This window comes from Benincasa hispida, chromosome 9 (assembly GCF_027475165.1).
Source record: "Benincasa hispida cultivar pf3 chromosome 9, pf3_genome.v1.1, whole genome shotgun sequence".
NCBI lineage: Eukaryota > Viridiplantae > Streptophyta > Magnoliopsida > Cucurbitales > Cucurbitaceae > Benincasa > Benincasa hispida.
In genome coordinates, this window is record NC_143486.1 from 64,025,253 (window position 1) to 64,042,121 (window position 16,869).

The window sequence follows — 16,869 nt, forward strand, 5'->3', positions numbered from 1 at the left end:
GGGAGTGAGCTAAAACATTCTTCACTGATACTACTATTTAGGGGGAGCCTAAACTTCTGTGAGAGGGAGTCTCAAACCTAGGACGAGCCTAGGTGTATAGTTGAGCGATAAAGCTATTGGGGAGTCACTGTCATTGTATTATCATTACAGATAAGTACTGCGTTGTAATTGCTTATCATTGGTATTAGTGAAGTTATCTTTCCTAGGCATGTTGCCCCCAGACATAGGTGGTTTACACTGAACTAGGATACCAATCTTCTCTGTTCATTTATCTATTGATTATTTATTTTAATTATTGTGTGGAATACTATAACATTGCAGGTATCATAGTTATCACATAATAGACAACTCCTTTCTTATTTTCAGGCTCGATTCATTTTTTTTTTTTTTATGAAATTGAGCAAGCTAGGCTAGACCGATCAAAGACATGAGACCACATTTTCCCATTTTTACCTTGTCTTAGGATGACTCCAACAATTGTTAGTATTATTATTATCATTTTATTGTTAAATAGTTATAATGTATATTATAAAAGTTCTAAGAAAAATTGAAATTAACCCAAAAGAATAATAAACGAATGAATAATAATCTAAAAAGTATAGAGACAAAAATGAGTGAGTTTCAAACAAGTAATCATTCATTAATGAAAATAAGTTGAAGAGAAATCGATTTATTTTCAAGGTAATTATTTGAATAGAGACAACACATAATCAATTCCATAAGCTCCTAACGAGGAGCTGAACACCAAACTGAGGGTTTAAGCTTACAAACATCATAGGGGCATGTGTGTAGGTTGGAGAAACCATAAAAGAGAATCGTTGAATTATCATAGCTAATGCAACTTTGGCCTCAATCAGAGCTAAATGTTGTCCTACACAGATTCTTGGACCCAACCCAAATGGTAGAAATGAAGCCAGATGCTTCCTAGGCTCACTAAATCTCATAGGGTTGAAGCTACTTGCATCTTCTCCCCAAAGCTCTTTATCATGGTGGATTGCAACTATCGAAAGTTGAAGTTGTGTATCTTCTGGAACATCGACCTTTCCTAGCGTCAATCGTTTCGTTGTTCGCCGCATCATCATCACCGCTGGAGGATAAAGTCGAAGCGTTTCATTGACTATCATGCCCACCTATCAAAACAAATGCATCATTAAACACTTATCGTCTCTCGTATTTGTTTAAGTTGATGAGGTGAATGGTGATTCAACACTTACTAGTTTAAGTTCGGTTAAATTATCGGCAGCAGGCGGTGTCTTGTGGCCGCAGACATTGATGACTTCTTCTCTAGCTCGATCTTGCCATTCTTGATGCTCTGCTAGTAGTAAAAGGGCCCAAGTTAAAAGATTGGCCGATGTTTCCATTCCTGCAAAATAGAATGTCTTGCATTCATTTACGACTTCCTCCACTCCAAGTGTTTCTATTTCCCCATTCTGGTTCTTGTATGATGACAATAAGAGGCTGAGTAGATTAGTTGAGTTTTCCTTTTCTTTGTTGTTTTTCTCTCTTTCAACTAGTGCTTTTATTGATGCACGAGTTTCATTTTCTAGCCTATTCCTCTCTCTGTTCGTCTTGGTTGGTAAGAATCTGTTTGTGTTTACAAGTGAAATTTAATATCAATTGTTATCAAACAAGGACGAAGAAATTAGAAATTAGGAAAATGATGAACCTGTAGCCTGGAATATAAACACTTGAGACAGCTTGGAGAAAATGATGCATTTGTTGTTCTTGCAAATTGAAAATGCGTTTGCCTTCTTCAAAATTACTTCCAAAAGCAGTTCTTGAAATTACGTCTACCGTCATAAGACGAAGTTGTTTATGAACATCTAATTCAAACTCTTCCATTCCTCCTTTCATTTCTTCCCATTTCTCCAACACATTATTAACATTCAACGCAATCTCTGGTAACCACCCCTGTCAATTGTGACTTTTTTTTTATTAAATATTTTAACATAATTTTTAATTTAAAAGTAAAATTAAAGGGTTATTTTCAAATATAGGAAAATGAACAACTTTATTTACAAATATAATAAAATCTTAATATCAGTGTGACAAAAAAGTGAAGTTAAATATAGTTTTGTTATTAAACCTTGACACGCTCGATAGTGAAAGCCTGATTTGCGATTCTGCGGTGAACGACCCACTGTTCGTCCTCAAGTCCGACAAGTCCTTCTCCAAAGAGCAACTTGGAAACCGGGGTGAACCCGACCTTTCTAAAAGGCCCACCTGTATTCATAAGCACTTCCTTAATCATAACTGGGTCAGTTATCGCCAGTCTCGGCTTCGACCCGAACCAATACACAAACATCTTCCCATACTCCAAGGACCATCGGTGAATATAAGGCAACACTCGATACACTATATCGTGGCTTAACGGAATTGCCTTTGCATTCGCCTCTATGTACAGATGGCGGATATCGGTGGCGTTTCCGATGATCGGACGGTCAGGAGGCCCTGTTATGCCCTGCTTTCCAAAGTGGATTTGAATTCTCCATGGAACCCAGATATTGGAGTACACAAATTTGAAGAAGATTGTGAGAAATAGAACAATGGAAACCAGAAGAATATACATTGGGAATTTGAAAATCTAATGCTTAATTAGAGAAGTAATGGAAGGTTTGTGATTGATTTTTGGTTGATTCCCACCCATATTTATAGTGTTAGACTTCTACTTGTAGCAGCCACTTTGAATCATCAATAGGAAATCAAATTATTATTTTGACTGAAGTATGCAACAGAATTATATATTTTTGAAGTCTGCAACCATTTCAAATTTGATTCATTATATTTTAAATCAATAACATTAATGACTTTGATATTTTAATATTTTGATGGTGATGTTGATTATGGAGCTATTGTTTATGACTTTAATGGTAACACAATGTTTGTTATGGAAAGTCACAACTTCTCTGCTGGATTTATTGACCTTGTTAAGACTACGCTTTAATTAATTCAAAAACTTTTAATTGAAAAAAATTAGCTACGCTAATAAAGTTTAGCCCTCTGTTGATTTCATTCATGATTTGTTCCATTCTTGTTTAGGTCTAAAATTCTGTCCTTGTCAACTGCAAATGCAATGCAATCGTAGTGGTCATAGACCACAAATACAAACATAAAGAAATAATTTATCACGTGACAAATTATCATTGAACAATTGAATAGGATATACATAAATAGGTTTAATCTGAGATGCACCCAAGTTTTTTTCTTTACTTACTTAAATTTGTTTGTTCCGTTTCCGTGTTACTGTTCTTTACTAGAAAAAAATTTGTTGCACTAGAAGAAGAAAATGGTGTCTTAATGGGTTTTCAAAAACTTAAAATGTGTTTTTCTTAAATTACAATGGAGATTTGATATTTTTTTTAATACTTCAAGAAAAGAACTCAAATTTTTAAATTTTTAATTTTAAATCAAACATACATTGAGTGATCCAAAGTACTTGTCAAGCTATATTAAATATTTAAAGTGCTTGTGGCTTCAAGCATCTTCTTCACCATAATATTTTAATTTGTTAGAAAAGATCAACATGAGGATATGAAAGGTAATTATATTAAAATTATTAGTTTACCTAGCTTTTCAAGGTTCGTATTAAAAAAAAGAAAAAAAGAAAAAAAGAAAAACAAGATTACGTCCTATGAAGCACAGATATTTCATGTGAGGCAAAAAATCCATATCAGACACGTATCGGATATCGATACTTTTAAATACTTCCCATATCTGACACGTTTAAATATTTCCCATATCTGACACGCGATTTAACGTATCTATTTCTATGCGTACATTTTTTTTTTTTTAAAAAAAAAAAAAGCAACTCATCTAATCTTTCATAATCTAAAACTAGACAGCGTATTTAAAAAGCTCACTATTCAAGTCCAAAACTAAAAGAAAAAAATAAATAAAAGACCAAACCCTAGAATATCTAATCTTCATCTTCACATTTGAGTCCCCACAAAGTCCACCAAGATATAAACCATTTGGATATCTTCAGCAATTCAATGAAGAAGTTCTTCGTTTATCTTCATACTTCTCCCTCTAATCTTCTTTTTCTTTTTTGTAATATGAGTTACTTTTCTATTGCATTTTATTAGTTATTGTACTTCAATATCTTAATGTTATTTTTTTTATTGTATTTCCGTGTTTGTATTCATTTTGTGCTATTGTTATTAACTTGTATGTTAATTTTATCTATATCCTAGATTTTTTTTAAGAAAAAAAAATAACTTCAATGTATTAGCATCCTCGTTTTTTTAGAAATATATATATTAAAAAAACATATAAAAAAATGATGTATCCTTGGACGTATCCATATCTTAGTTTATTAGAAATTGACGAATCGTCGTATCCGATCGTTTCCATATCGTATAACCGTATCTGTATCTGTACTTCATAGGTTAAGTCTTAATTGGTTTCGAACTTTAAGAAAAGGAGTTTTTTCTTAATCATAATTATATTAGAATAAAATATCAGGGTAGAAAATTCGATGGTTGACTTGAAGAGAATTAGTCTAATCTAATAAAATGTTCGATAATTATTCGATTTATTTTTAATATTAAATTTATAAATATTACTCCTACCTATTCATTTCTTTGTTTATTATATACGTTCTAAAAGTGTTTTTAAAAAAAAGCAATAAAAATTTTGAAAACAAGAAAAAGCAATTTTGAAAAAATTGGTCTATGTGTTTTAAAATTTAGCTAAAAATTTAAGATCTCGTTTAATAACCATTTCAGTTTTTTTTTTTTTTTTAAAAAAAAATTAAGCTTATAAACATATCTTTCACTTCTGAATTTCTTGCTTTGATATCTACTTTACTCATGTTTTCAAAAACCAAATAAAAATTTGGAAACTATAAAAAGTAGTTTTTGAAAATTTGTTTTTGTTTTTGAAGTTTGGCTAAGAATGTAACTCTTCTACTTAAGATTAATACAAACAATGGTAAGAAAATGTAAGGAAATAGACTTAATTTTCAAAAACTAAAAATAAAAAAAGAAATAGTTATCCAACAAGACCTAAATATTTAGTTAGGAAATATAACAACTATAGTAAAGATATTTTCTAGTTTTCGAAGATTATAGTTATCGAACAAATTTTTCGTTTTATTTTAATTATTAAACTTTTATTTAAGTATTCCTAAAATGGTGAGAAAAGAGTCTAAATAGTTTTGTTTTAAAAACTATATACTTAGGTCACGTTTACCAAATCGTAATTAAATTTTATTGATGGATCAATTATAATGAACTTGAATTGCAAATGTAATTAGATTGATTTTCATCTCATTTACTTAAAATTATGAAATTTGTCAAATTAACTGTTACCGTTACCTCTACTTCTATCTTTGAGGATCAAGCGGTAACGGTAACAGTAAAGATATCAAAATCGATAATTTATCAGCTGTAACAGTAACAATAATGGTAATCATAACGATAACTATAATAGTATCGATAACGATAGAACGTTATTCTCAGGCACAATCAGATTGAATAATCTTTATTCATCAATTAGATTGTGTTATTTCATTAAAGATTTGGATGTGGGGTCAATGTGTCACTACAAATGCAAAATATCAAAAGTAATCAAATGAGATCCACTTTTTTTTATTATTATTCTCAATGATCTATAACATTTTCAGTGGGGTAAACGTAGCCTTGGTTAAATACGGATAAAAAAATTTTGTTTATTAAGATTTTTTTAAAGGAGAATTATTAAAGCCTAACAGACTAAACAGAAAGAAAATTCGGTTGGACTAAAGAAAGGAGCCAAGAGGAAAATGATGAGAAGACATTCTAATAAAATTCAGTAGAATGAAGAGAGGTTAGATAATAACAATTTCGTTTGAGTAACTAGATTAATTAATTAATTAAGGATAAATTATACAAATGTCCTTCAATTTTGTACTTTGTGTAAAAATGTTATTGAATTTTGAAAATTTTTTAAAATAACCCTTAAACTTCTAAAAAGAGTTTAAGAAATATCTCTATCATTAGTTTTGGATGGATAAAAATATCCCTATCGTTAGTTTTGGATGGAGACCATCAGAATTTTGTATAAAAAATATTCCAAAATTTTAAAAATTTAAAAAATATGCTTAATTTTTTTTTTTTTAAAAAAAATTCAATGACACCCTTACTATAAGTATAGGAACAAAAATCGTTATTATCCTCATACTTATCTATTTTCTCTTTTTTTTTCTTCTTCAATATCCTCTTTACTCTTTTTTTTTTTTTGTTATTTATTTAACATTTGCTTATCTATAAAGAAATGAATGAATGAAACGGTCAACTTTATAGTTAAGATATCTAGATTATAATAATACGAAAAGGAATAGAAGCTCAAGAGATCTTAAAACTTAAATGTTTTAACAAGGTTGTACGTTAGTAGTTGACTATGTGTCAATAGTCAAATAAATTATTCATGTATTAGGTGATTTATCATTTTAGTATGTTTTAAGGGAAAATTTTGATAATGGAATTTTGTGGGATTTAATGTTTTAACCTAAAGTTTTGGTTTTTATTTTTGTTGCTGAAAAAATTGGTGAAAAAATTGGATAAATCAGAGAAAAATGAAAGTATCTATATGGAAGAAAAATTATATTCATATAATTTATATAAAATTGGTTCTTTTCGAACTCAACAAAACTTCAAACAAATTGATCATTATACAAGGAGTATTTTTATTATTTTTTTAGCGATTTCTGTTCATATCCTAAAAATAAGGGTATTTTTAATTTCTTCTTTTAAAGTTTAAGGGTATTTTATTTGAAAGTTTATATGTATTTTTTTTTTTAAAAAAAAAAAACATTAACAGTTGCCACTAGAAACTAATGATAAGAGTATTTTTTTAATCTTTTTGAAAGTTTAGGGGCATTTTTGACACAAAGTAGAACATTTAATAATATATATATATATATATATATAATAATAATAATTTAGCCATTAATTAATTAGTGGATGATTTTTTAATTCTCAAATAATTATTAATTAATTAATTATTTGATGATTCGAAGTCATTGATACAATTAATTTTTGTGAGACTTGTATTCAAAAAAATCAAGTCACGTTAAACTATTAGTTCAAAAACTTTTCAACGTTGTAAAAGAAAAGAAATTGGTGTCTTAGTAGGTGCACAAACATTAAATGTATTTTTCTCGAATTATAGTATACAGATGGAGATTTGAATTTTTTACTTCAAGAAAAAAGTTGATTAAACTACTAAATTATGTTCATATGTTGTAAAAATAAATTTTAAAAGTTTCAATTTTGAATCTACCATATATTTTATAATTAAAAGTACTTACCCAATATCCAAAACAAGCATACTTAACTAACAAATGTTTGATTCACTCAATCTACCTGTTGTCTAACAAAGAAAAGTACTTATCCAATAAATTGACAAATATACAAAATTATATATTATTTTGAAAAATATACAAATTTATATTTAAAGTGCTTAATAGACTCAATATTGTATCAAATTTTATTAAGGTATGATATATTATCTTTACTATAATATTTTAATTTGTTAGAAAAAAAAATCAACGGGGGAGTTTGAAGGGAAATGATGCTAGATTATTAGTTTAATACTTTTCTAAGGTACTAAAAAAATCAAGAATTTATGTCTTAATAAAGTAACTTTAAAAAGGGTTTTTTTTTTTTTCATAATTACACCAAAATGTAACAGTGGAAAATTGGATGGTTGATTAAAGAAAATTAGTCTTAATTGCAACTACCGTCTACCACCAAATATCTGGAGTAGTTTTTATAATTTGCCTAAAATTTGAATAGCGTTTTTAAATTTTGAAAACTAAAGCAAAATTAAATTATAATGAAAATTAATTTTTAAAAAAAAGTGAAAAAAAAAATGAACGAAAACATAATAAGGGGTTGTTTTGGAGCAACCAATTGATATAAAAGGTTTGAAAAGTTCATAGGTCAAAAGAGTTCATATTTCTGTTTAGAGCTATAGAGTTTTTTTGTCTAAGTTCATATGATAAAATTTATCTGTTTTTATAAATTATTTCAAAAGTTCTCACATTTTTGTCATTTTTGTTTAAACACTGACGTTTGATAGTTGATCCATTTATTTTAAGGCCACGTTTACCAAGTTGTAATAAACATTGGTGTAATCGTAATGAAATCTCATTGATAGACCAATTGTAATGAGCCTAAATCACAAACGTTATTGACTTGTTTTTTATCGCGTTTATTAAAATTATGAATTTTGTCAAATTTACTGTTACCGTATTGTTACCTTTACCTCTAAGGGTCAAACAATAACGAAAACAGTAATAGTAAAGATGTTAGCATTCATAATTTTTCCTCTGAAATAGTAACAATAATGATAACATTAAACGATAACGATACGACGTAATTTCTAGATGCAATTGGATTGACAAATTTTGCATCAACTAGTTTACATTTTTATTATAAATTTGAAAGTAGGCCCCATATATCAGTACACGTGCATAACACAAGTAAACAATACTAAAAATAATCAAATGGAACTATTTTTTCTTTACAATTGATTTATTACGTTTTTACCGATGTAAATATGGCTTAAGTGCAATTGGTATAAGCGAAAATATAAATCTGGCTTAGAAAACAGGATATAAAATTGCATAAAATACAATGTTTTAATACGGCCCCGGTTGAATTTTTTGATAAAATAATAATATAGAATTAAAACTGTAATTCACATGTTTAATAAAGATTTAAATCATATTTTGGTATCTGGACTTTGAAATTTATTCTATTTTAGTCTCTAAACTTTCAAATACGTCTATTTTAATCCCTAAACTTTTAAAAAATATTTATTTTGGTCTCTACCGTTAGGATTCCATAGACTTTTTAACGAAAGGTTAATGTAGCTTATATTTTTTATGACTAGGATACCAAACATTGAGATACTTTTATTTGTTCCTCTCAATCCTTTCTTCATGCTCTATTTTTAGTTATGTGATGTGATTCATTGAGGTAATATTTATTTGTAATTTCTAGTAGTTTATTTTCTATATGGGTTATATTTATTTGCATTTTTCGAGTTTATTTTATCTTTCCATGGGAAATTTTATTCTTGTGTTTAAAGAGTAGAGTGGGGAAGAATAAATAGAAAATAAAAATATCGTTGATTGAGAAAAAAAAGACTTTTACATGAAAAATGGACAAATCTGTCTACCAAACATATTCTACACTAATATATGCCAGTTCTGTTTGATTCTACTATGTTTTCTTCTAATGGTTTGGAGATTCCAATTGGGGAAAATAAACAATAGAACTTATTGCATTTTTTTTTGTTGACATAAAAAATAGTAGGACTTAAATCACTGATAGTTAAAAAAATAGGTATATTTTAAATGATAAAATTGTTGAAAATATTTACAAATAGTAGTAAAATATCATAGTTTATCTGCGATAGATTGTGATAAATCACAATAGACAGTGAAATTTTGCTATATTATTAAATATTTTGGTTCATTTTTCTATATTTGAAAACAATCCTAAAAATATATATGAAAAAAAATACATTTTTTATATAAAAGATTTATAGCGGGAAAATAAATATAAGCCATCAAAAAATATAAGTCACCTCAACCTTCTATTAAAAATTTAATGGAATCCTAATGTCAATGACCAAAATAAACACCTTTTAAAAGTCCAGAGACTAAAATTGACGTTTTTTAAAACTTAAGGACCAAAATAGAACAAAAGTCAAAGTTTAGGGACCAAAACATAATTTAAATCTTTGATAAATTATAAGTTTTGGCACTCCAAAATATGTAAAATATATATTTGCTTTAAATCCTATTTTGGTTCCTGAACTTTGAATCTTGTTCTAGTTTGATCCTAAACTTTTAAAAATGTCTGTTTTAATACCTGAACTTTGAAGAATTGCTTAATTTGGTCTCTGCTATTAAGATTCTATTAACTCTTTAACAGAATGGTGAAGGAGATTGTATTTTTAGATGATTAAGTTGCCAAATAAGTATATCAACTTTAGGCTAAGAATTCTAGGGTTCTAACTTGCTTTGTTTTTTCAACTGGGTTGAAATATCAATACCCAACTCCTTCTCACTCCTTCATCTTCTCCTTCCTCTAGAGCTACTCTACTTCAAAGATTGATTTTGATGTGTGAAAAAATGATTACAACAATAATTGAAAGAGAATGAACATTACAATCGGTTCAAACAGACATTGGAGTCTGAGATGAAGATGACGATGAAAGTGTAATTAATCGACTCAAGCATAACGCAAATTGGAGTCTCCGTCGGAATTATAGTCAAAATTGGCCAAAATCTATGAAAAATCATGAAACTTAAACAAAATTGAAGTAAAAAATTTGATTTCCTTCTTTTTCTTTTCTGACTCTCCTATGGTCCCCTAGTTACGCATAGTTTTTCCTTTTTCAAAATACTATCTCTCTTTATTTCTTTTATAAAAAAATCTTATTGTTTTTTTTCTCTAAATTGGAACTCCAAACAAATAAGAGAAAATAGAATAGAATCAAATAAATGCAATCAATATAAAAAATAAACTTAAAAAAAATGTTACCTCAATGAATCATAGAACTGGGTTCATAAGAAAAGGGATTGAGAGGACGAGAAAAAAACCTTAATGAATCACAAAAATATCCAAAACTTGAGGAAACAAAGTACTCAAGACTGTACATGGAAGAAATAGCGTATGACATGTGTAAAGAAATTGAAATAGAATGCCGACATCCAACATGTCAAAATAGTGAACGACCAAAATTAAACTAACTTTTGATTCACCCTTTAATTAAAAAGTAAAACCCTAGATTTTTTAGAGAAGACAATGCATTTGGCAGTTTAGTTATCTACAAATACAATACAACTCACTGTTATGTTAAAATGTTAAAAAAGATCTTAACATCAAGGCTAAAGTTCAAGAACTAAAATAGACATTTTTTAAAGATCATAGATAAAAATAGAATAAGATTCAAAGTTGAGGAACTAAAATTGAATTTAAACCTATATATTCTTTTGGAATAAATCTTAAAATACAAATACCTTGCAAAAGGAAAAATTTATCTGAACTCTGATCCGCATTTGAAGCGTATCGCTTTTGAAATAAAACTATTTAGACTGTTTTCTCACATTTGTTTTTTCATGTTTTACCTTCTATGAGAAAATTTTGAATTTTTAGTCAAATACATATCTATATCACTTTAATCTTTCAAAGGTGGACTTAAATTTTGAAAATATTTTGAGATTAAATTACAAATTTCATTCCTATAGTTTGAAAAAGAATTATAATTTAATCCTATTGATTTATAATTATAATATAGGTCTTATAGTTTCATAAAATTCTCATAAATAGTGTTGGAATGAGCTACCCTCCAACGGACAGAAATTGACGACAGGGAACAACAGCAAACGATGGTCCTTAAGTAAATATAACTTGCAAAACAAAAATTTGTTATAGGCTGAGTCGCGGATCTCGCTCTCTCTAAGAAGTTTCATGACTCTGATAAAGTGTGCAAGTAGCTCTACGGAATTGCCACGTTGTCCCCATGATAAAAAAACTAAAATAGATAATACTGTCTCAATTGGAGTAACACCATGATCGATAAAAAAAACTCACACCCTTCAGACTGACTTGCTCAAAAAATGAGAACGGAAGATAGAAAGAGGGCAAGGAGAGAATATGGAGAATTGAGTTGTGTCTAAATCCCAAAAGACTTGTGCCTTTTATAGGCCTCAAGAGCCAATAGAAAACGACGCAAAGAATGCACGACCAATGAACGTTCAGTTGTGCAAAATGCATGGAACCATTGAACATGCAGGCGCGCGCGAAACGCACGAAAGACTTGACTGACGCCCTCTGTTTGCGACACATGGAGCTGTTGAATGAAGAATTAAATAAAAATAAAGAGTAAAATAATAATAATAATTTTTCTTTTTTAAAAAAATAATCACGCATACATACAACTCGCCTCGCTTACCCAACCGATCAGCGATGCGTGTGGGATGTCCAACATACCCACATTTGCCTATCTCCTCATTCCCTTTAAAACATGGGTACCCCTTGGTGCCTAAACCTATAACCTAAGGTGGGGACTATAAGAAGGAGATTCCTCTTTCAAAATTAAGTAATGTGGGATTCTCAACCAAAAGTTTTTTTCCTTTTCTTTTAAAATTTGATTTTTCACCAACAAACAGTCTTTATGATGTGAGGTTTTATCAAACCATAAATACTAAATTTCAACATTTAAAATAATTAGGGACAATTGGCGGTTAGATTTTCTTTGTGTTTGGTGTTGTTGTAGGCTCTTCATGGGCTTGACCTTTGATACACTTATTTTGCTATGGTTTACACTTTCTAAGCTGATTTGCAAAAAAGATCCCCGCACTGATGTGATGTCGAACCTACCACACTCTGATGCCTAAGTATAGGGAGTGTATAATTCAACTAAGCATACAATAAGTAATGTCAGGACTCTCATACTTAATTACTCTTTACTTTTGGGGAGTCGTCATATGGGCTATTTATAAGCCATTTTGATAACTTGTAGAAATACAAGTTATTGTCTCTTAAAAGTTGGAACAATTAAGATATTGATAAAAATGCATCCATTCGAAGGAAAAACGCATAGAATTCCCTACACACCAATCTATCTTACCTTCAATCCATCTTTGTTTGTCTAGCCAGCTCATAACCAAATGTTAGACCAGGCTGACACAAACAACCTTTTTCGTTTTGATTGAGGACGTTAACTCATTCAAAAGTAACATTTTAGTTAAAATCTACTTCACTAACACATCTCAACGTAGGAATTGAAGAAATTTCACAAAGTGTTGTAGATTAGGCTGACACAAGGGCTATGCGTCCAAAGATGCTCGACGCAAAAAGGATACATTGACTCGCGTTTTTTCTATCACCACTTGCAGGTATGAACATCTGATTGGTGGCATCTGAATATCTCAGAGGTGGCAGGCGGCTGACTCAAAATATGGAATTTAATGCAAGTCTTGTAAAGAAGTTGCTAGGAGTTGCCTATAAAAAGGGGAGTTAGCTGCTAAAGAATCACTCGAGTATTTGGGTGGCCGAAGAAACTTCTCTTCCCATTCTCATTAAATGCGCAGCTAGACATCACCCTTTGCTGACACATGTCAACCCTGTCCCCCATTTTCTCTCTCCTCTACGTTTCTCTAAAAAATGGACTCAAACCCTTGGTCACATTTTTTTTCATTCTTCTTCATCTCTAATCTTATGCTCTCAAGAGATTCCCAAATCCCTTCACTATCTGTTCATCCTCGTCAGTCTTCTGCCTAAAACTCTTCAGCCTTTCAACTGGAGCATAATGTTAGAAGCCTCGAACAACCAGAACGACTCTTAAGCTTCGTTGGAGACTCGCTGGTAAGCTTCTTCGCTTCTTTTGTTTCATTATCGCCATAGTCGTCCCCATCCTTCTGGTGAAAACCACCGTTTTGTCCAAGCCCCTTGTCATTTTATCTTATTCTACCCAAAAGTCCACTAAACCAACTCTGGTGAAGTCAAGCCTACGACTGTCTAATCTTTAAGAGCCTAACCAAAACGTAACCCTTCAACTTTCTCAGCTAAAAACCCTAAGTCCCCACAACATTCAAAGCAATGCGACAGCTTGCATCTAAAGGCCCTGCCAAGCCGACTACCACAAAGCCCTACAAGGAACCAGCCCCTCCACCTACCATTTCAACCATCACTCCTAACATCCCGACACATGACCCCATCCCAGAGCATCTACGAACTGCTCCATCGCCTACCATGCGTCCAGCAGTCCCACTTGCCATCAAACCTTTAGCCCCTATCTACCCTGTTGAAGTGGCCTAACCATCCTAGCCTACCTCTGTCTCTTCCCCTTGCTCACCACATGGTCCCACATTCACCCCACCTATCACTCCACCGTAACCTTCCAGTGACCCACCATGTTCCAATAGTCCTACGTTGGAACAAACCCTATAACCCGCTGATACTAATGAGCTGGCTCGTAAAGATGAGCAAGAGGTCTTCGAACCAATTTTAACTAGCCTCGTCCAAAGGCAAGTGGAAGAGATGAATCAGATGATACGTCCTTATCACACTAACACATCAGTCCAAGAGGATCCTGGTCAAAAAAGTGTTGCTAGCATCCCAAGTCTAGTGGGGGAGGAGATGAATGAGGCATATCAATATGCGATGATGTTGGAGGAGGAAATAGAAGAAGAGGGAAATGAAGAAAGGGTGAGAGGAGTTTGCCCTGACACATACCTAACACGTTTATCAGATACGAATGATGGGCCATTAGAAAGGACTTCGAGGAGGAGGAGAAGATTTATTATTGAAGAAGATGAAGAGGATGAAAAAGATGAAGAAAATCAAATTGCAACTGGACCTGTGGTTGCAATGCACGAAGATAGTTCCTCTGATTCAAGTGAAGTGGAACGCAGGTTAAAAGGGTATAAACCTATACGCAACAATGAAAAATAGCTCTTCAAATAGAGCTTGAAGAAAAAGTGAGGGAATTGGCCCAAGAGGTAAGAAGTTATAAGAAAGGTAGAAAAGGGAGAAAATTCACTGATGCGTCTAGGCCAACAAGAGAAAGGAAGTGACAGTTCAGTGACATCTTAGTCAAGAAGGGCTTCTTCCCTGAATGTAGCCCACTGCCTAAATACATCATTGACACCATTGATGCAATGGGCTGGCATCAGCTATGCGTAGGTCCGGTAAGAATCTGGCCTCACCTCGTTCGCGAGTTCTATGGAAGCGAATTTGATGAAGCTAAGGATGTGACGTTGGTGGAGGATATGCTGGTCCGTTTTTCTTCCCAAGTAATCAACAAAGTGCTCGATGCCGTGAATAACCTCGATGCAGAAGATAATCGCATCCTTGAGCAACCCACTCCAAAATAGTTAGAGGATGCGTTAAGAATAGTGGCCAAGCTTAGGAGTGTGGTAAATCTCTCAAACATGCATAATGACAATGACCCCCAAGAACCTGTTCCTAGACCCCAAGTTATGGCTCTATCTGATCAAGAATCGTATCATGCCTACAACGCATGATGAAACTGTTTCAAGAGAGCGCATCCTGGCCATATACTATATCATGCAGTCTATCCCCCTTGACGTTGGCAAAATCATTGTGGACCAAATTAAAGCTGTCAGAGGGAAGCCACGAGGCTAGTTGTATTTCCCGTGGCTCATATGCCCACTGTGTGAATGCACGAGCATCCCTCTGGGGATGATTTTGAAGAAGTTGAAGGTCTTATAGGCATTAAACTAATTAGGCGTCTGCTTTGTGGCTTGCCTAACTAGCCGACTCTGCCTCCCAAGCCCAAGGTAGTAAGACCTTAGCCTTCTAAACGTGCAACAAAAAGGAAATGTGTCGAGGTCTCTAATAATAAACAAAGCAACAAAGCCTCAATAAAAGAGAAGAATACGAGGCTGAGCGGGCGTTGGAGCATGAAAAGCCTAGCATTTTGGACCTGAACTTACCCCTTCATGCCTTAACCTTGCCTTCACCTGTTGATGACACATTCGATCCGTCGCCTCAAGATGAAACGCGTGAGGATCAGATTGGTGAGACCCACAAACCTCAACCTTCCCCTCTTAGCTCACCCATAATTTCTTCTTTTGTTCCTTCCACAATCGTTTATGGACCAATTGGGTTGGGTACAAGCAATGCCCAACATACTGAAAACCCAGTTGGGGAGACACGTGACAGCCAACCTCTCCCAATCAATGCACTTATCCTCCCAATACCTCAAGACAATATGGATGAACTTAAATAATTCATCCAAGCCCAGATCAGGCCACTGGCCGCATCCATGGAAGTGCTGCATTTGCAACTAGCAACACTACAACGCCAAAACGTGGCTCTAAAGGATTACTTGTGCCAACAGACACAGAGAAGTCAAGGCCAATTTAATTTCACAACGCAACATATCAATCAGGTCTTGAAAGGGCCTCCTCTACCAACACACCTAATTAATCCACATAGATTCATGGATGAAGACCTTGCACCTGAATGCAGGGACGACGCACCGGTATCATAGAAAATTTGGCGGGTGTTAGCCTTCTGTTTTGATTTGTAGTTAACTTTTGTATAAGTTGTGTTTGTTTTGAAATTTATGTACTTTTCTTTAGCCATGAATGAACATATTAATTATAATCTTTGTGTTTGTCTTTTAGAATTTCTTTTATAATATCTTTCTTATCTTGCGTTCCGCATTGATCCATGTTGATAACTTATAAGTTCAAGTTAGGCATTAGAAATCTCAAGTTTAAAACTTCTCTAAATAAAACATATATTTCATATCCAAAATGTGCAAGCCTCAACTCAAACCTCCTTTTAAAAAATTCTAAGACATTTTTATAGTTCTCTTTACGCAATAGGGACCTTGCTGATCTCCAAAATTTAGGGGTAGGGAGGTCCGAGTTGATACGTCCTCTTGTTTATAAAAACATGTTTTAATTCATTCACCACATAGAAAAAAAAAACTAATAACTTTAGACGTAATAAGCAAAACTCCGTTATCGACGCAAAGAAGAAACTCCAATTGATAAGAGTTTAGATTGGAAACAGCTCTTAACCGTGGTTGGATGCTCACATGACACTCGTGGGGGTAAACCAAAACGAAGTTAAGTAACCAACACCAACGCGTCCCAACTCCACTATCTAAGCCTATGAGAGAGAGAGAAATTTTGTAAACGCATAGAAGAAAAATTTTCTAAACGCATAGATGCTTAGATATGAGTTTAAGTCATAAAGGACACTTGCTCGTAGATGAATGTCCGCATGACACCCGTGAGGGCAAGCCAAAACGAAAGTAAGTTACCTTCAACGCATGGGTAGTCCTAAAATAACAATTTGCATTTGAGCTTCCAACACATTACTGGAT

At 32.3% G+C, this 16,869-nt stretch overlaps 1 protein-coding gene across 1 annotated transcript; it reads right to left on the reverse strand.

Moving 5' to 3' along the window:
• Positions 1–640: 640 nt before the first annotated feature.
• LOC120089816 (cytochrome P450 734A6-like) lies at positions 641–2,623 on the reverse strand. The gene is made up of 4 exons (XM_039047219.2): positions 2,087–2,623; positions 1,667–1,911; positions 1,215–1,584; positions 641–1,130 (listed from the first exon to the last, which is right to left on the reverse strand). Exons 1-4 carry the CDS (start codon positions 2,567–2,569, stop codon positions 711–713), a joined length of 1,518 nt encoding a protein of 505 aa, XP_038903147.1. The 5' UTR covers positions 2,570–2,623; the 3' UTR covers positions 641–710.
• Positions 2,624–16,869: the final 14,246 nt, after the last annotated feature.